The 16987-nt window shown below is 47.0% G+C and overlaps 1 protein-coding gene across 1 annotated transcript; it reads left to right on the top strand.

Moving 5' to 3' along the window:
- Positions 1 to 12878: 12878 nt before the first annotated feature.
- On the top strand, positions 12879 to 14398 carry LOC123419442 (aspartate, glycine, lysine and serine-rich protein-like). The gene is made up of 3 exons (XM_045107173.1): positions 12879 to 13467; positions 13563 to 13670; positions 13768 to 14398. Exons 1-3 carry the CDS (start codon positions 13030 to 13032, stop codon positions 14059 to 14061), a joined length of 840 nt encoding a protein of 279 aa, XP_044963108.1. The 5' UTR covers positions 12879 to 13029; the 3' UTR covers positions 14062 to 14398.
- Positions 14399 to 16987: the final 2589 nt, after the last annotated feature.

Below are 16987 nucleotides of genomic sequence, written 5' to 3'. Positions count from 1 at the left end.
AACATTGTATGTGATACAACCAGAAGGTTTTGTCGATCCTAAAGATACTAGCAAGTATGCAAGCTCCAGTGATCCTTCAATGGACTGGTGCAAGCATCTCGGAGTTGGAATATACACTTTGATGAGATGATCAAAGATTTTGGGTTTGTACAAGGTTTATGAGAAACTTGTATTTCCAAAGAAGTGAGTGGGAGCACTATAGAATTTCTGATAAGTATATGTGGTTGACATATTGTGGATCAGAAGTAATGTAGAATTTCTGTAAAGCATACAAGGTTGTTTGAAAGGAATTTTCAAAGGAATACCTGGATTGAGCTACTTGAACGTTGAGCATCAAATATCTATGGAGATAGATCGAAAGCGCTTAATGGAAGTTTCAACAAGAAGCATTCCTTGACAAGTTTTGAAGGAGTTCAAAATAGATCAGCAAAGAAGGAGTTCTTGGTTGCGTTGTAAGGTGTGAATTTGCGTAAGACTCAAAACCCGACCACGGCAGAATAAAGAGAATAGACGAAGGTCGTCTTCTATGCCTTAGCCGTAGAATCTAAAGTATGCCATGCTCTGTACCGCACCCGATGTGTGCCTTGACTCAAAGTATGTTGAGAGGTACAGAGAGTGATCCATGATTGAATCACTAGCAGCGGTCGAAATTTATCCTTAGTAACTAATGGGCTAAGGAATTTTTCTCGATTATGGAGGTGGTTAAAGAGTTTGTCGTAAAGGGTTACGTCAATGCAAGCTTTGACACTAATCCGAATAACTATGAGTAGTGAAACGGATTCGTATAGTAGAGTAGATATTTGGAGCATTTCCGAATAGCACGTAGTAGCAGCATCTATAAGATGACATAAAGATTTGTAAAGAACGCACGGATCTGAAAGTTTCAGAACCGTTGACTAAAACCTCTCTCACGAGCAAGATGTGATCAGACCCCATAACTATATGGGTGTTGGATTCGTTGGAATCACATGGTGATGTGAACTAGATTATTGACTCTAGTGCAAGTGGGAGACTGTTGGAAATATGCCCTAGAGGCAATAATAAATTAGTTATTATTATATTTCTTAGTTCATGATAATCGTTTATTATCCATGCTATAATTGTATTGATTGGAAACACAATACTTGTGTGGATACATAGACAAAACACTGTCCTTAGTAAGCCTCTAGTTGACTAGCTCGTTGATCAAAAGATGGTCAAGGTTTCCTGGCCATAGGCAAGTGTTGTCACTTGATAACGGGATCACATCATTAGGAGAATCATGTGATGGACTAGACCCAAACTAATAGACGTAGCATGTTGATCGTGTCATTTTGTTGCTACTGTTTTCTGCGTGTCAAGTATTTGTTCCTATGACCATGAGATCATATAACTCACTGACACCGGAGGAATGCTTTGTGTGTATCAAACGTCGCAACGTAACTGGGTGACTATAAAGATGCTCTACAGGTATCTCCTAAGGTGTTAGTTGAGTTAGTATGGATCGAGACTGGGATTTGTCACTCCGTGTGACGGAGAGGTATCTCGGGGCCCACTCGGTAATACAACATCACACACAAGCCTTGCAAGCAATGTGACTTAGTGTAAGTTGCGGGATCTTGTATTACGGAACGAGTAAAGAGACTTGCCAGTAAACGAGATTGAAATAGGTATGCGGATACTGACGATCGAATCTCGGGCAAGTAACATACCGAAGGACAAAGGGAATGACATACGGGATTATATGAATCCTTGGCACTGAGGTTCAAACGATAAGATCTTCGTAGAATATGTAGGATCCAATATGGGCATCCAGGTCCCGCTATTGGATATTGACCGAGGAGTCACTCGGGTCATGTCTACATAGTTCTCGAACCCGCAGGGTCTGCACACTTAAGGTTCGACGATGTTTTATGCGTATTTGAGTTATATGGTTGGTTACCGAATGTTGTTCGGAGTCCCGGATGGGATCACGGACGTCACGAGGGTTTCCGGAATGGTCCGGAGACGAAGATTGATATATAGGATGACCTCATTTGGTTACCGGAAAGTTTCCGGGCATTACCGGAAAAGTTTCGGGCTCATCGGTAGTGTACCGGGAGTGCCGGGAGGGGTGCCGGGGACCATCGGGAGGGGTGTCACGCCCCAAGGGGTCTCATGGGCTATGGGAAGAGATAAACCAGCCCCTAGTGGGCTGGAATAAGTTCCCACTAAGGCCCATAAGGTTTGAGAAGGAAAAAACACAAGGTGGAAAGAGTTTCCAAGTGGGAAGGTGGAATCCTACTCCAAGTAGGATTGGAGTAGGACTCCTCCACCTCCAATTTCGGCCAAACCTTTGGGTTTTGAGGCTGCCTCCTCCCCTCCCTCCCACCTATATATACGGAGGTTTTAGGGCTGATTTGAGACGACTTTTCCATGGCAGCCCGACCACATACCTCCACGGTTTTTCCTCTAGATCGCGTTTCTGCGGAGCTCGGGCGGAGCCCTGCTGAGACAAGGTCATAACCAACCTCCGGAGCGCCGTCACGCTGCCGGAGAACTCTTCTACCTCTCCGTCTCTCTTGCTGGATCAAGAAGGCCGAGATCATCGTCGAGCTGTACGTGTGCTGAACGCGGAGGTGCCGTCCGTTCGGTACTAGATCGTGGGACTGATCGCGGGATTGTTCGCGGGGCGGATCGAGGGACGTGAGGACGTTCCACTACATCAACCGCGTTCACTAACGCTTCTGCTGTACGATCTACAAGGGTACGTAGATCACTCATCCCCTCTCGTAGATGGACATCACCATGATAGGTCTTCGTGCGCGTAGGAAAATTTTTGTTTCCCATGCGACGTTCCCCAACACCTCTGCCCCTGCACCGTGCACATCTTCATCTTCCTCCTTGCCCTCCTCACATCCAAGCAACCGCAAGCCCCGGCATGGAGTTCCACGGCCCGACGTTCCGAGCGCCCGGCACCAGGCCGGAAAGGATGTACCCCGCTGGGGTCATCGTGGAGAACGAGCTCCGGGTCTGGGCCATGTCGCGCTGGCGGGGTGGACGGGAGTTCGCGGGGCTCTTCCTTCGCGCCCTCTATCGCCACCTCCCTGTGGGAATTCCGCAGATGTTCACCATCGACGAGTCTCGCATGGGAGGAACGGGCATGATCGTGCGCTTCCGCAACCCCTACGACGCCTATCACCTCCTCGGCCGTGTGTGGTTTGGCGGGTGCGAGTTCATCTGCTTCACCACCTACAACATCTTCACCGACCTCGACAGCATCTGGCCCAACGAGCACGCCATGCACACCCTCCCCTACAACCTCCCGCCGGCCGACGACGAGGAGTGAAGACGCGCGCCCGTCGCCCCTCCATGCCGGGTTTATCTTAGTTTAATCTTTCTATCGCATCTGTAATGTTGAACACTATGTTATCTGTAAGTTTATTGTAATCGCCCGTACTATTGTGCCCTACGTACGTTTATGTGATGCCCGTGTTTATATCGTGCCCGTTTATATCTTATCTATGTCGTGCACATCTATGTGTTTATTTGGGGCTATACTGTAAGTTTATATATTTATCAGTGACCGTGACGCAGTGCACCAGGTATTGGGGCGGGCTCATCCTTTCTTCTCACCATTCATGGTTCTGTGTTTATCTTGTCACCATTCACTAGGAACTAATCTATCGTTTGATTGACCCAGGAGCAGCAGGGCCCGGAGCAGCAAGGCAGCAATGGAGGGGGGGGACAATGGAGCGCAGCCGCAGCGACAAGGGGCTCCGGTTTGGCAGCCAGAACCTGTTCCAGCCGGTCCCGTTCCAGCTAGAACAGGCGATTCTGCAGAAAATAACGGGCACAGCGAGCAGTAAGGGCCAGAAAAGAAGCAGCAGAACCTGTTCCAGCCACTGTTCCACGCATCACAGACGTTCCTCAAGTGTAGTTCCCCGTGTAGTACTTGCTCTGTACATTTTACAGTTGTATCTTGCAGGCCGCTTAGGCCATGTTTGTAAATGGGCCCGTTTGTAAATAATACAAAGCAGATTAGATGTTAAGATAAATGAACTTGGATTGTTGTATATATTCCGTCGTTTTTATTTCCTATTGAAAATCATACATGACCAGTCAAATAATTTTGGGCCTGGTTATTCCTATTGTAATCAGTAGTACCTTTTGTAAATTACACCTTTAGGCCTGGTTATAATCCGTCGTTTTTATTTTGGGCCCAACATCTATTCGCCAGCCCACGAATAATTGTTTTGTACTCGAACTGAACTTTCTTTGGTCTCGCACTCGGCAGCCCAATTTTGTTTTTTTACTGCAAATTGAATTTGGGTGTGTACTCTGTTAACTGAAGAACAAAAAACAGAGGAAACACAACATGAAAACTGAATAATTTGTGTTCCAAACTGCTAATTCATTTAAGAACATGAACTTGTCATGGCGCACAGATCACATCGTCTACACTGGACAGACCTAAATGCCCCCTCTAATGACGATGAATAGCAAGTAAAACATAAACAGAGCAATGACACAGCAATAAAAAACACTGCCATGATATTTGCTTTCTTCTGCAAATCGATCATCTCCCTTTGATTTTTCTTTATCTTCTTCAGTTCATCGGTCAGTTCAGACTCCAATTACCTCGCCATCGGCACAACTCTGCCCGCCCCTCTGTCCGAGCTCCCCCAATTCTCCATCTGCGGCACCCTGTCCAAATTGAGCTCCCAGGTTGCGGCCACGCTAGAATCAATGTAGCCCTAAGATTTAATCCTGTGAACATATTCATCAATCCACTCGAAATGTGTGCATTTCTTCAGGATCTGCAAACCACAAAATGAACCCTAAATCTCAAATTCGAGGACAAAAAACAAAATATGGAGAAATCAAAGCAAACAACAGCGAAAGAGCGAGCTTAGAACCGAGATCTAACCTTGCCATCCCGTCCTGCCATTGGTTTGCTCAAGCATTTCACAAACTCCCGCCCAAGATTGCCATTCTCATCAGTCTTAGTCACCAACCGTTTGAGAGGCTCTGGGCGTGGGCAGTTAGGGCACCTTGTGAGCATCACTGGACCATACTGACGCCAGTTTGATTGCGTGGCCGAGGAGGTGGACATCTGCACTAGGTCGCCGGAGACACGAGGAAGAAGAAGAATGGGGAAAAGGAAAAGCAATGGGCGGCGGCGGACGGACGGGCAACGGGCGGAATCGCTTCTAGCCGCGACGAGGTAGGTCCCGCGCTTACTGGACAAGTGGTGGGTCCCGCGCTTACGTGGATACGTTGTGGGTCCAACCCATAACAGCTAATGAGGATATCACTTCAGCTTAAGGGCCATGTCGCACAGGAGCTATTGACTCGTTCAAAACTATCGCACGAGAGCTATTTCATTGAACAACGTTCCATTCCATCCAATTCACAGGAAAGACGTCGCACAGGAGCTATTGGCCCGTCGATCGTGGGTACGCCTCAGTAGCAAATATCTCGACCTCCCCGCAATAATAAGTAACCACACCACCGCGAATCTCGCACCCCGCAATTGCAGCACCGAGAGCAAGAAAGCCAAGCGATCGAAGCCTACTCCCAAGGAAGCAGATCCATCCACGCTCCGCTCATGGGGAAGGCCTACCACAAGAAGCTAGGCGTGAACAAGGCGGCCACCGCCGGCGCCAAGGGCCAGGCCACCCGCGGCGGGAAGGGCCAGGCCACCAGCGGCGGGAAAGGTAAGCGCTCGGGAGGAGGCACAGCGGGCGCGGGCTCGGGCAAGGGAGCAGGTGGTTCGGATGGCCGGGGTCAGAGAGGCGCGTCGACATTCTTCACCACCGGCCATAGCACCTTCCAGACGGTAATTAAGCCGGCGAACATCACGACCACCGTTATGCATCTTGTCTGAGCAGTGCCTAACGCGGCTACACATTCGTTGCCAGGCAGTGGCTGCCACCAACGAGCACTACGACCAGGAGGAGGAGAACGACTCTTCGTCTGAGGAAGCCTGCCGACCACTCACTCCCGACGGCCATAGCACATTCAAGATGGTAAGCCGGGGAACTTCACGACCACCATTATATATGCATTCTATTGTTAATGTCACGGCTTTAACGCCACTATGCAATCGTCTCTAGGCCGTTCATTCCACAAATATGTACTATGACGACGACGAGAACGACTGTTCGTCCCCGTTCATCCCCACAGATCATAGCACCTTTCAAACGGTAAGATCGATTACCTGGCAAACTCACCGACCACCACCATTATGCATTATTCTCCAAGCAATGTCACGGCTTAACACCATATAAAAGTTATGTGTACGTCTAGGCCGTCGAGACAATGAATGAGTACTACGAGGAGGAGGAGAACCTGGGGTTGTCCATGGACAACGAGGAGGAGGACGTTCAGGATGACGATGTCGGGGCGGGGAGTGGTGATGACCACTTCGACGACGATGACTACTACGACGACGACATTGCCGGGGGGTTTGATGATGGCTACGATCCGGGTGATGCTGGGGATGGAGCTGATGACTGGTGGTAGAGATCAAGGACGGAGGAACTTGAGGCATCTATAAAATCGTCAACATGAAGTCTCTGTCGGGTTTGCTAGTTCTTATTATGTTATAATCTTATATTAGATAGATTCAGTTGCGAGCTTCCTTCTAGCTTAGCTTTTGCGTGTGTATGGGTTCCCCACCAGGAGATTTCGAGTCGTATTACCAATTGTCTTCCATACGGGGGATCATAACAATATCATGAACCCTTGCGATAGCAGTATCGCTAATGAAAATTATATTTGTATGTTGTTCCTTCAGTGCTAATGTTAAGCCTTAATTGTGATCTGTTCGATTTGGGGCACTGTCCCGGCTTGGTCTAACAAAGATTTTGTCATCTAGTCCTATAATCAACAATGTATCTGATGGTCTAACAGACCGCATGGTGCAATCATTCTAACTAGTGGTAGGGACGCGCCCTTGACGCGTCTCTTAGACGGTTCGGTGCGCACCTATCTTGTTTATAATTCTTAAGGACATTTATTTATAGTTTCGAATATAGATGAATATGCTATCTTTGTTGTAGATACAAGCACTTGTTCTGAACTAATGCAACTGAATCAGCTATGCAACTATAGGAGTAAGCTGTAAAACAGAATATGACCTCAAATATTTCAGGCCAACTTTCTTATATAGCATAGAAACTTCGTAGGGAAACATTTTAACTAAATATTTTTAGGGTAAGTAGGCACATATACATTAATAGACATAAAAAAAGAAACATTTTGTGTAGGTGAGGTCATCTTAACCTTTAATGTAATTCCATTGTGCGCTCTAAGAGGACGGTTAAACTCGAGGGATAACATGCTAAGGAAAAAATGTACTTCAATTACATCACATAACGGATGCGACCACTACCCGGCTACGGAATCCAGCAGCCACATTTTACTTCGATGTCGCGTGGATAGTGAAGTCTAGACATCCATAAAATGAAATCATCAGATGAGTATGATGTATGATAACCAGTGGACATAGCCAAAGCCTCCTCGATCAAATTTCTGAATCGTAAAAGAGAATCATATCAAGCCTATGATCTGGACTAAAATTCTGAATCGTAGAAGAGAATCACAGCAAGCCAATAATTAACATCAATTCCCTCCAAAAGTACGTGAAAGCTTCTATCATTTGGTAGAAGAAACCAAATACTAACCAAATTTAAATTCACTAAGGGCTCATAAGATCATGATATGCTAGGTAGCTTTATAGACCCATGAACCACTTAATCGTATGGTTGAACCATTGTATGGTACACAAATATTCTTTAAGGGGCATGTTCTACAATAGCATTAGCATGCTATGTACTGCTTCTCTATTTCGTCCTTCTTTTAATTTAGGATCCCTTAGTGTTTTACCATACTCGATATTAGTGTATATAACCCATCCCCTTATTTTATACTACTAGAAATACCTATTTAATTTCACAAAACAAATAAGGGATCTAGGGTTGAATTTCTCTATATGTTATAAGTCCCATCAGCTCTATATCTTATTAACTATGGTGTGTTAATTCAGTGTTCAATTTAGCTACTTGATGCAAATGTAAAAGTTGTGTAATACGTGATAATGCGAGGATATTTTTTGGTATGATTCTTACAGAAATTGAGTTGAGTAGTTCTCTCCTGGACCTTGAGCATGTAACATTTGAATCTCTCTAAGCTTCAGTTTGGAAGGATTAGTGATAACAAAAATTGACACCCATGCAGCTACGAAGGCAAATATTTTAGATCTCATTTGAAGCAAGACACTGTAACCGAGTGTAGCTGCATAATTCAGAAATAGTTCAGAGAATTGCAAGACTTACATTGGCATAGACTCTGTGAAGTTGCGTAGTTAGAATAATATGTTCAAAACTATGTGCTAAAAATGAAAATGTGTAAAACTTGCTTGCTTAAATGTTGGTACACCAATGGTTCTTTGCCCACTCCATTGGGATTTAAATATAATGCTAGTATATCACGGTCGCAGACTTCATCATCATGAACTACTGGAAGAATCACAGTATGTTGTAACCTTACCTAGAAATGAAGTACGTAACTATGGTCACAATTCAACTCTCAAACAACATGATAGTTCAGGTTTTAGCACACCGTGGAGTTGTGGCAGACGATCCTCTTCAGCGGCGGATGTGGAGAGGTCGCAACCCCGGAGCTCGAGCACCTGAAGGCGCGCCAACGGTAGGAGAGAGAGCGGCACCGAGACGTACCCCGGCCCTGCGGCCACGACCTTGAGCAACATGAGGAGGCAAAGGATATCATCCAGCGGAGCTGGTCGAGCGTGCGGTGGTCCCCTAGGTCGGGGACGTAGGTGCGGAGGTAGTCGACGGGTGCGGGGTGCCCCCGCGCCAACAGCTTCCAGCTCGCGCAACGCCTCGAGGCAAGACCGCAGGAGGCAACGTAGTGGGGGCCGACATGCTGGAGGCACAGGGTGAAGGAGCCGTCCAGCAACTTCCCCGCAGCGAGGAGGTCGAGGAAGCGGACAAGCGATCTCCGGTGACCGAGGAGCGGCACCGGCGCGGGGTCCTCTCTTCTTCATCGGGCGGACGGACAGCTAAGCGAGATCGGATCAACAGAATGGAGGCGGCTGTCTCTACGGCACGCGCTGCTTTTTCCAATCGTTGACGGTGATGCTGTCGTGGACCACCACCGCGTCCGGATCCAATCCGGTCCGGACCGCCGTGCCGGCTTTGGTTTGCTCTACTTGTGACGGCGGCCATGTCCGCTCTCGTGACATGCCGATCTACCGTCGGTCGCTGCTCTCCCTCCACTACCTTCTGACGCAGCTCTATGCACTCGTTGCTGCCACCAGCCTTCCTCGGCCGCCGACCGACGTCGCGCGCGGGCTGTAGGAGAAGAGACGAGAGCAAGGGAGACGAGGATGTCGCGTGCGAGCAAGGAGAAAGGAGAAAGGGAATTGACTGCTTGCGTCAGGGTAGATATTTACCTCTAGTCTAAGAAAGATGACATGGAGGGTAGAGGGACGAGAACCACGACAAAATCTTCTATGGAGGGAAGAGTGTTGTCGCCAGCCCCTCCTACCCACGTGGATGTCGCGAGCATCGGCCCAGCATTCCCCTCTTGAAGAGTGTAATAAGTATTTTCTCCAATCCAAATTAATTATTGTTGTCTTGGTATAACTATTAAAGTTGTAACAGAAGCTGAAGTTGTGTTTAAAGTACGTGATTTGATGTTCGCAGTACTGTTCGGCTATTACGTCTCAAAGACGACCTCAGATGAAAAGGTGTTTTATATGGAATGATGTTGTCTCGTCGAGACGATCAGTTTTGTATTTAAATCATATCAACCCAAGATCGTATGCAAAAAAATCACAGTCAGTACAGTGCGGCCTGACCATGAGTAAAAAGTGGCCACCGGCACAAAAACCCATATGAACCAGGGAAACGTTTGGCCACGGCGTGCCGGTCGAACCGTTGCACCAGATGCGTTCGAACCGTTGGACCAGATGCGTTCGATGAAGCGCGATCCTGTGGCCGAGCTTTCGCCCCTATAGACCCACCATTATCCTCTCCTTGCTGTCTTTCTTCTTCCTGTCTTTCTTCTTCCTTTTTTCTTCACATCTGCCGGCGCATCTCCACGACATTCTCGACGCCAACCTCACGCGCTTCGGCATTACCGGTGAGCCTGTCATAACCTTTGCTGCACCGGCACACCTCTGCAACTACTCCAAGCTTTCCATGTCGGGCTTCTACAGCCGGCTGCAGTTCTACAACGGACGACCCTTTTTTGCTTTAACCGGCATGGAAAAAACTACAAGCGATGTGCGAAAAAGCTTCAACCGGAATGAAAAAAGCTTCAACCGGCAGGTGAGGTTGCCGCACGAGGACCTGCAGGGATGGCGTCGCAAATGCTATAACCATGTATCACAAAAGCTACAAGCATTCACAAAAAAAGCTATAACCGTTGATAAAGAAAAGCTACAATCACGTCCGTCAGAGTTACAACCAAAGTTCGTCGGAGCTGTAGCCGCGGTCATCCAGCGATTTTTGCTACAACCGTGTGAAAAATTTGCTACAACCGTTGATGAAATTTTTGCTACAAGCGTTGGCATGGCCGAGCTGCAACTATGATGGAAAAATGCTACAACAATTATACAAATTTGCTACATCCATCATTCTGTTTCGTTGCAACGGTATTTTTTTTTGCTACAAATTGAGATGGCCGAGCTGCAACCATGATGAAAAATGCTACAATCATTATACAAATTTGTTGCATTCGTTATTGTATTTTGTTGCAACCAAATTATTCTTTTGCTACCACCGACAACTTTTTTTGCTTCGCGGGAGGCGAGATGTTGGTGGTGGGTTGCTGCGAACCACGACGTCAGCGGCGAGCGCGGTGAGCAGGCTGACGATGGGGACGACGACGACAAGCGCGCGGGAGCCCACAGGGCTACCAGCAAACGGCGGTGCATGCGAGGTGTAGGGGAGGCGGGGGATCGGGATGTTGGTTGAGCTGCGTGAGGAGGACGAAGAAGCAGGGTAGATCCAACGATACGGGAGTCTCCAATCGTAGGGCTGCGCTACGACCGGCCGAGATTTCGGACCGACGCGCCGGCGCCTAATACTGCCCTATAACCCATGTCTCCTATGTGGTACGAGTTATCACATTTTTTGCGTGAACCATTCAACCTTCAAAGATGTACTCTAATCGAAAAATGTTCAGGATAAAACTTGTCCGTCTAGTCAAATTGAATAAATTTTCTTTTAAAGTGTATCCATCCGATGTGATACGCGGCCTGTGAGTCTAAAAAAGCAAACAGTCGTCATAGAGGTAGCTATATTTGAATTCGATTGATTTTGAAATAATTTGAACATGATTTAGAGTCCTCTTTATATGAAAAGTTCAACCGCCTCACAGGTAGATGAGAAGTGATGGCTGATTGAACAACACATAATCGATCAATCCATCTATCACTTTCCATTTTTTCATCTTTTCTTATTTACTCTAGTTTGATTCTTTCTTGTCTTTCATTGTTCTTTCTCTTGTATTACAGCGCTTCACGAGAATCTATGGATGATCAGTTCAACTAGGGCAGCCCATAGTTGTTGTGCGCTTTGAATTTTTATTTTTGCAAGATTGTCGTGTGTCTTGATGGGGTCCTTTCCAGCCGTGTGGGGGCTTCGTGTCCCCAAGAAACCTCGCTAGTGTGTCCTGTGTACTGCACTCGAAGTCAAAGAAAGATGTTCGAAGCGGCGGTCAAGGAGGTAGAATGTAGTGAAATGGTTTTCATCGGCTTGCATCGAATGTTGGTTTCCATACACGACAACGACACACCCGCTTCAAAGTAAGTGTGGCAAAGGCACGGAACTTATTTCAAAACCGAGAGAATAAATCACCTCTAGCAGCTATCTATGTGCCTAAATTAACAAGACCACTCGCAGATGCATCACATAAACTTCTATACCACTCCATTCTTAAATAAAAGGCCCTGGGTGCTCGGAGCGACGGTCAAGGGGATAGAATGTAGTGAAACGGCTTATTTCGTGCTTCTATACCACTCCATGTTTTCTGTGTGATTTTATTGGTTTATTTAACATAGTATTATTGAATTTATCACAAACGTCCGCAGTTAAAGAAAACGTTTCCTCTCATTAAAGAAACACCGTCAAAAACAATGCGAGCATCAACATCATACAATATCGGTAGTTTGAACTCAGATAGATCATAGATCGAGTATATTACTATCTCTCTAACTATCCAGTTTTACTTCCTCCGTTCCATAATATAAGTTTTTTTAGAAATTTCACTAGAGTACTACATATGGATGTATGTAGACAACCTTTAGAGTGTAGATTCACTCATTTTGCTTTGCATGTAGTCCTTTAGTAAAATCGCTTAAAAGACTTATATTTAGAAACGGAAACGGAGGGAGTATTTCGTTAGCTTGTTGGTCATACGTGCTACGATCGGAATAGTAGACTGGATATAAGCAAAGTGAGCTTCTCGTAGCATCGCTAAAACTAATGACGCAGCGGGATAAATGGCAAAAGGCATGATGAAGCGTAGCAGTGACGTACTGCTTTGCCTGCAAGTATGATCCGATGCAGTGCCCGGTGCCTTCAGCCAGCGTCCCGTCTTGCAGAGATCTCCATCTATAGCAGCGACGTGCCAGTTCATGATGACCTCTCAGGCTCTCAGCTGTCTCATCCCAAAGTTGACAGGTGCCAGTGTTAAACACAGCCTGGTCAGTCTGGCCATGCGCCGGTGCGCTACGTGTCAGGCGTCTCCCTCCACCAGAGAAGCCGCCACCCACGCATGGCTCCTCCGTGCCGCCCATGCATGCAACAAGGTAGGGTAGGGCGCGCATAATGAAACTCTTTACATAGATCGTGGGTCAGTGGGTAGGTGGTTTTTACTGTCTCGTCCTCAGGCAGATAAGGATCAAATATCTCCACCCCCAACCTTCCCACAATAAAGAGTGACCGCATCCACATCCACCCCCATAGTTGTAGCAGCAAACTAGGAGCCTAGAAAGCAGATCATCGAGTGCGTGGCGTGGCACTCTGGTAGCTCATGGGGAAGGCCTACCACAAGAAGCTGGGCGTGCACAAGGCGGCCACCGCCGGCACGGGCTCCGGGAAGGGTAAGGCCATGAGCGGCGGGAACGGTAAGCGCGCTGGCGGGTCCGGACCGGGAGGAGGATCCAAGGCAGTCGGTGGTGCTGTGGGCTGGGGAGGCGCGTCGACGTTCTCTGCCGCCGAGCATAGCACCTTCGAGACGGTAAGCTGGCAAACTTACCGATCATTAACCATTACGCGTTCTTCCACGGCGGCCACCGCCGGGAAAGGGGTGGGCAAGGGCGTCGGCGGCGGCAACGCTAAGCGCTCGGGAGCTACAAAAGGAGTGGGCGCTTCCGGCCGTGGAGGTGCCAAGGGAGCAGGTGGTGCGGGCGGTGACGGATGGGGAGGTGCGCCGACATTCGCTACCATCGGCTATATGGCCCTCCAGACGGTAAGCCGACAAACTTCACGACCACCATCCATTACTCATTCTCTTTCTCTTAGTAATGTCACGGCTTACGCCGCTATGATTTTTTCTTTCTCTAGGACACGAATGCCACGAATGAGTACTACGGCTGTTCGTCTGAGCACGGTGCATTATTCTCTCCCACCGCCCATGGCTCCTTCGAGACCGACCATAGCACCTTTGAGACGGTAAGCCGGCGAACTTAATTAGCTACCACCACCGTTATGCAGTTTTATGGAATGACACGACTTGATTAAACACTTTGCGTTATGTGTATTCGTCTAGGCCACGCAGACCATGAATGAGCACTACGATGAGGAGGAGCACCTCGGTTTGACCATGGATTACAAGGAAGATGGCATGCAGGACCCTGAACTAGTGACTGATGCAGACGCCGAAGGCGATGATGGCAGTGGCGGTGGTGGTCATGACGACGCCGGGGTTGACTACTATGATGATGTCGGTGCCGGGAGTGACCACTTCGGAGACGATGACTACTACGACGACAACGTTGCCGGGGGATTTGACGATGGCTACGATCCAGGTGATGCTGGGGATGGAGCTGCCGACTGGTGGTAGTGATCGATGATTGAGGAACTTGAGGCATCAGGCATCTACAAAGTCTTGTTGTCAAGATGAAGTCTCTATCGGGTTTCTAGTTCTCGTGCTATAATTTTATATTCAGTTGCCCACTTGACTTGGTTTGCCGTGTGTATGGGTTCCCCTCCAGGAGATCTGAATATTACCATAGCACTCTTGTGTATGATAAATAAACTAGGTAAGTCGGTTTTCAGTATGGGGGATCTTAGCAATATCCTTCGAGGACCCTTGTGATAGCAACCGCTGATGTAAATTACATTTGTATGTCTTCTTCCTTCAGTTTTCATGTTAAGGTTTAATTATGATCTGTTCCATTTGGGCTTCTGGTCGGGCTTGGTCTGTTAGAGTTGTGTCGAATATTATTGTACAAGGTAGGTTACAGTTGGATTCTGAGTAGTATTGTGTTTAGACAGGATATGAAGTCGTGTCCTGGTAGGACACTTGTATCCTAGGCCTTTCATATATAGCGGGGGTAGACACACGATGTAACATATGCCAACATAATAACACAGATGCGTGGGGGAGCCGGCGCCCGGGCGGCTGAGGTGTGGTATTGTGACGGTGTCACGGGGAGGAGCGCCCGTACGTAGTCAGGCCCCGGGGATGTAGCCATATCGGTGACACTAGTAGAAAACGGGCCTTTTGCCTGGACCATTTAGTCCCGGAGTGCCTCTGGGCCGGGACTAAAGGCCAGGCCACGTCGCCCCAATTCTCAATGCCTTCCTCGAGGCTTTAGTCCCGGTCCGTAAGGAGCCTTTGGTCCCGGTTCGTGTCCCAAACCGGGACTAAAGGGCTACGCGGCGGACAGTGATGGTGGCAACCGTTCGTATCCCCCTTTAGTCCCGGATGGTGGCTCAATCCGGGACTAAAGGCCTAACACGTGGCCTGTCGTAGTGGGGCGACCGTTGGCATACCTCTTTAGTCCCGGTTGGTGGTTGAACCCGGGACTAAAAGCCTAACACGTGGCCTGCCGTAGTGGTGGCAACCGTTTGGTATACCTCTTTAGTCCCGGTTGGTGGCTCAACCCGGGACTAAAGGCCCAAACGGTTTGCATCCCGCGTTGTTTCGGGCGATGAAAAGCACGAACCGAAGCGTACAGTCGCCATTTCTCTGTTCTTCTTCTCTCTCGCGTCGCCCTCTCTGTTCTTCTTCTCTCTCGCGTCGCCCTCTCTGTTCTTCTCCTCTCTTCTTCCCTTCTCTTCTTCCACCATGCCAACTATCTTTCGTGAGGTGGTCGCGCATGGCGCGACGAAGCTCCGTGTCATGTACACGAACCTGAGCACGGAGGTGCCGTTTTTCTTTCAACAGTTGAAGGAACGATGGTTTAACCACGCACCGGATCATGAGAAGTTCTTCGGGCTTGATCTGGAGTACACGGCCGATCAACGTGGTGTTGCCGTCATCCAAATATGCTTCGCAAGCCATGTCTTGATCTTTCAATGGGCGAAGTAAGTTGTGAGGCTTTCTTTGATCCAAGATAATCCCTCCCCTAGGGTCACTACTCCCATGTTCACATGGATTTTGTGTATTTGTGTATCTGATTAAGTAGCGTAGTAGATTTTGTGTATTTGTACATTTGATTTAGTAGTGTAGTATGTGTGGAATTAGTTTTAGTAGTGTAGTATATTTAGTAGAAATTAATTTGTTAGTGTACAATTTTTTAGTGTTCAATATGTTTTAGTGTTGAATAGGACATGCTACTCTTTTGTGTTAATTTAGTAGTGTAGCTAGAGTCCGATCATACTTAATATTATATTTAGTAGGAATTGATTTATTTGTGTTCATTTATAATTCACATTGGATCCAATTTTGTCAATCCGATAAGACTTAGTTTGTAGTTTGGATTTACTAGTTAACAAGCTTTCTTTTGTTTGCATATTATGCATAATGTCCATAATCTATCATAGTGAATTCCACGTATAAGTTTATTTGTTTCTATCATAGTTGGTTCCCTTCAAATAGTTGTAGTGAAACAATTTTGATTAGTTGAAGGGGAGCACAATCTAATTGAAATAGTTTTCCATAATTTGAAAAATTGTATTAGAATGAACTAGTGTTTAATATGTTCCATTGGAATCATAGTTGGTTCGCTTCAAATAGTTGTACTGAAACAATTTTGATTAGTTGAAGGGGAACACAATCTGATTGGAATAGTGTTCCATAATCTGAAAAATCGTATTAGAATGAACTAGTGTTTAATATGTTCCATTGGAATCATAGTTGGTTCGCTTCAAATAGTTGTAGTGATCTCTCTAGGTTCCATTGCATATGTTCTATATGAATCCTAAAGATAAGTTTCTCTTTAGTTGTAGTGAAACATGTTTCCTTATTGCAGCAGTATGTAACATTTGGTCCATTTTAATTTGTTTCTGTTGCAGGAGTGACAAGCATTGTCCAGGACTCATGGGGTTCCTTCGCAGCGGCGTCACTTTTGCTTCCGTTGACATAAGGAACGACAAGCTAAAGATGAGGCACAACTTCGGTATTGAGATACCAGCTGGTTGCCTCGTTGATCTCCAAACGATATTCAAGCTTCAACATGACAGGACTTTGATGGCTCGTATGGCAGTTGCCTTGATCGACGTTTCATATACTGATATGAAGACCAGTTTCCCAAAGTCTCAGCACAGACTTTGGGAGAAGGGCCCACTTGATGATATCAACATTGAGTATGCAGCAAAAGATGCATATGTTTCATACGAGTTGTACCGCAAGATTCGAGTCGTCCACTATGGCCAGCGTCACCTCGAGGAAGGTGGACATTCTGATTCAGATGATTCAGACGAGTAGTGTTCTTAACGTCGAACACTTGTATATATATCTATTGTAGCTATTATTATGTACTGTTTGGACTAGTATCATGTACTTCTTCGAGCAATTTATATATGTCTAGTTTCTGTTTGTG

Source organism: Hordeum vulgare, chromosome 1H (genome assembly GCF_904849725.1).
Source record: "Hordeum vulgare subsp. vulgare chromosome 1H, MorexV3_pseudomolecules_assembly, whole genome shotgun sequence".
NCBI lineage: Eukaryota > Viridiplantae > Streptophyta > Magnoliopsida > Poales > Poaceae > Hordeum > Hordeum vulgare.
The sequence above is the reverse complement of the archived record's forward strand: the minus strand, read 5'-3'. Positions and strand labels throughout refer to the sequence as shown.